The sequence below is a fragment of the Sinocyclocheilus grahami genome, unplaced genomic scaffold, assembly GCF_001515645.1.
Source record: "Sinocyclocheilus grahami isolate Dianchi unplaced genomic scaffold, SAMN03320097.WGS_v1.1 scaffold10937.1, whole genome shotgun sequence".
In the NCBI taxonomy this organism is placed as follows: domain Eukaryota; kingdom Metazoa; phylum Chordata; class Actinopteri; order Cypriniformes; family Cyprinidae; genus Sinocyclocheilus; species Sinocyclocheilus grahami.
Genome location: NW_015513525.1, coordinates 1 through 543, shown reverse-complemented (window position 1 = coordinate 543; position 543 = coordinate 1). Strand labels below are relative to the sequence as shown.

The window sequence follows — 543 nt, the reverse complement described above, 5'->3', positions numbered from 1 at the left end:
AAAGTTCCAGCAGCAGAACAGAAACAAATACAGATGCGTCTCTGATTCTTAGGGTGGCCACACCATATGGTGGTTTCGACAAAACCCCACGAGGGATCACCTTTAAGCTTCCGGAGGTGGACTTGAATGCTCCTCGATACCCCGAGCTCCAGGATCCTGCAGCCAAAAGACCCATTTTCAACAGGACGGCCCAGGGCTGGATCTCCAACGGCACGCCTCTCATTTTACCCTCCGTCTCTCTGGAGCCTTTTGAGATCCCTGAGTCTGACGATCTGTAACACCGATTCAAGCCCTTCTTCTTACCCAATCCTGATGAGCCTGAGTGTGGTGTAGGGTGTGTAGGGTGTGTGTGTAGACGTGTAAAAGCACATATAATTTCTATAATGAATGCCTCAGAACTGAAGAGTATTTAACAGAACATGTTTATGTGAGGCAGCATTGGGTTAAAATCCACATAGCATTGTACATGTGATTATATATAGCGTATATCGCTAACTCTAACCACAAATTCTGAATAATACAGTGTTGATTACCATCAAAAAG

General features: G+C 45.3%; 1 protein-coding gene across 1 annotated transcript in view; it reads left to right on the top strand.

The window, feature by feature from the left end:
- The window catches only part of LOC107578570 (myozenin-2-like), a 6,962-nt gene extending 6,425 nt beyond the window's left edge, over positions 1 to 537 (top strand). The window contains exon 3 of the mRNA XM_016264516.1: positions 53 to 537. Coding sequence (XP_016120002.1) covers positions 53 to 278 — 226 coding nt within the window. The 3' untranslated portion in view covers positions 279 to 537. The remainder of the gene's footprint in view (positions 1 to 52) is intronic.
- The last annotated feature ends 6 nt before the right edge of the window (positions 538 to 543 follow it).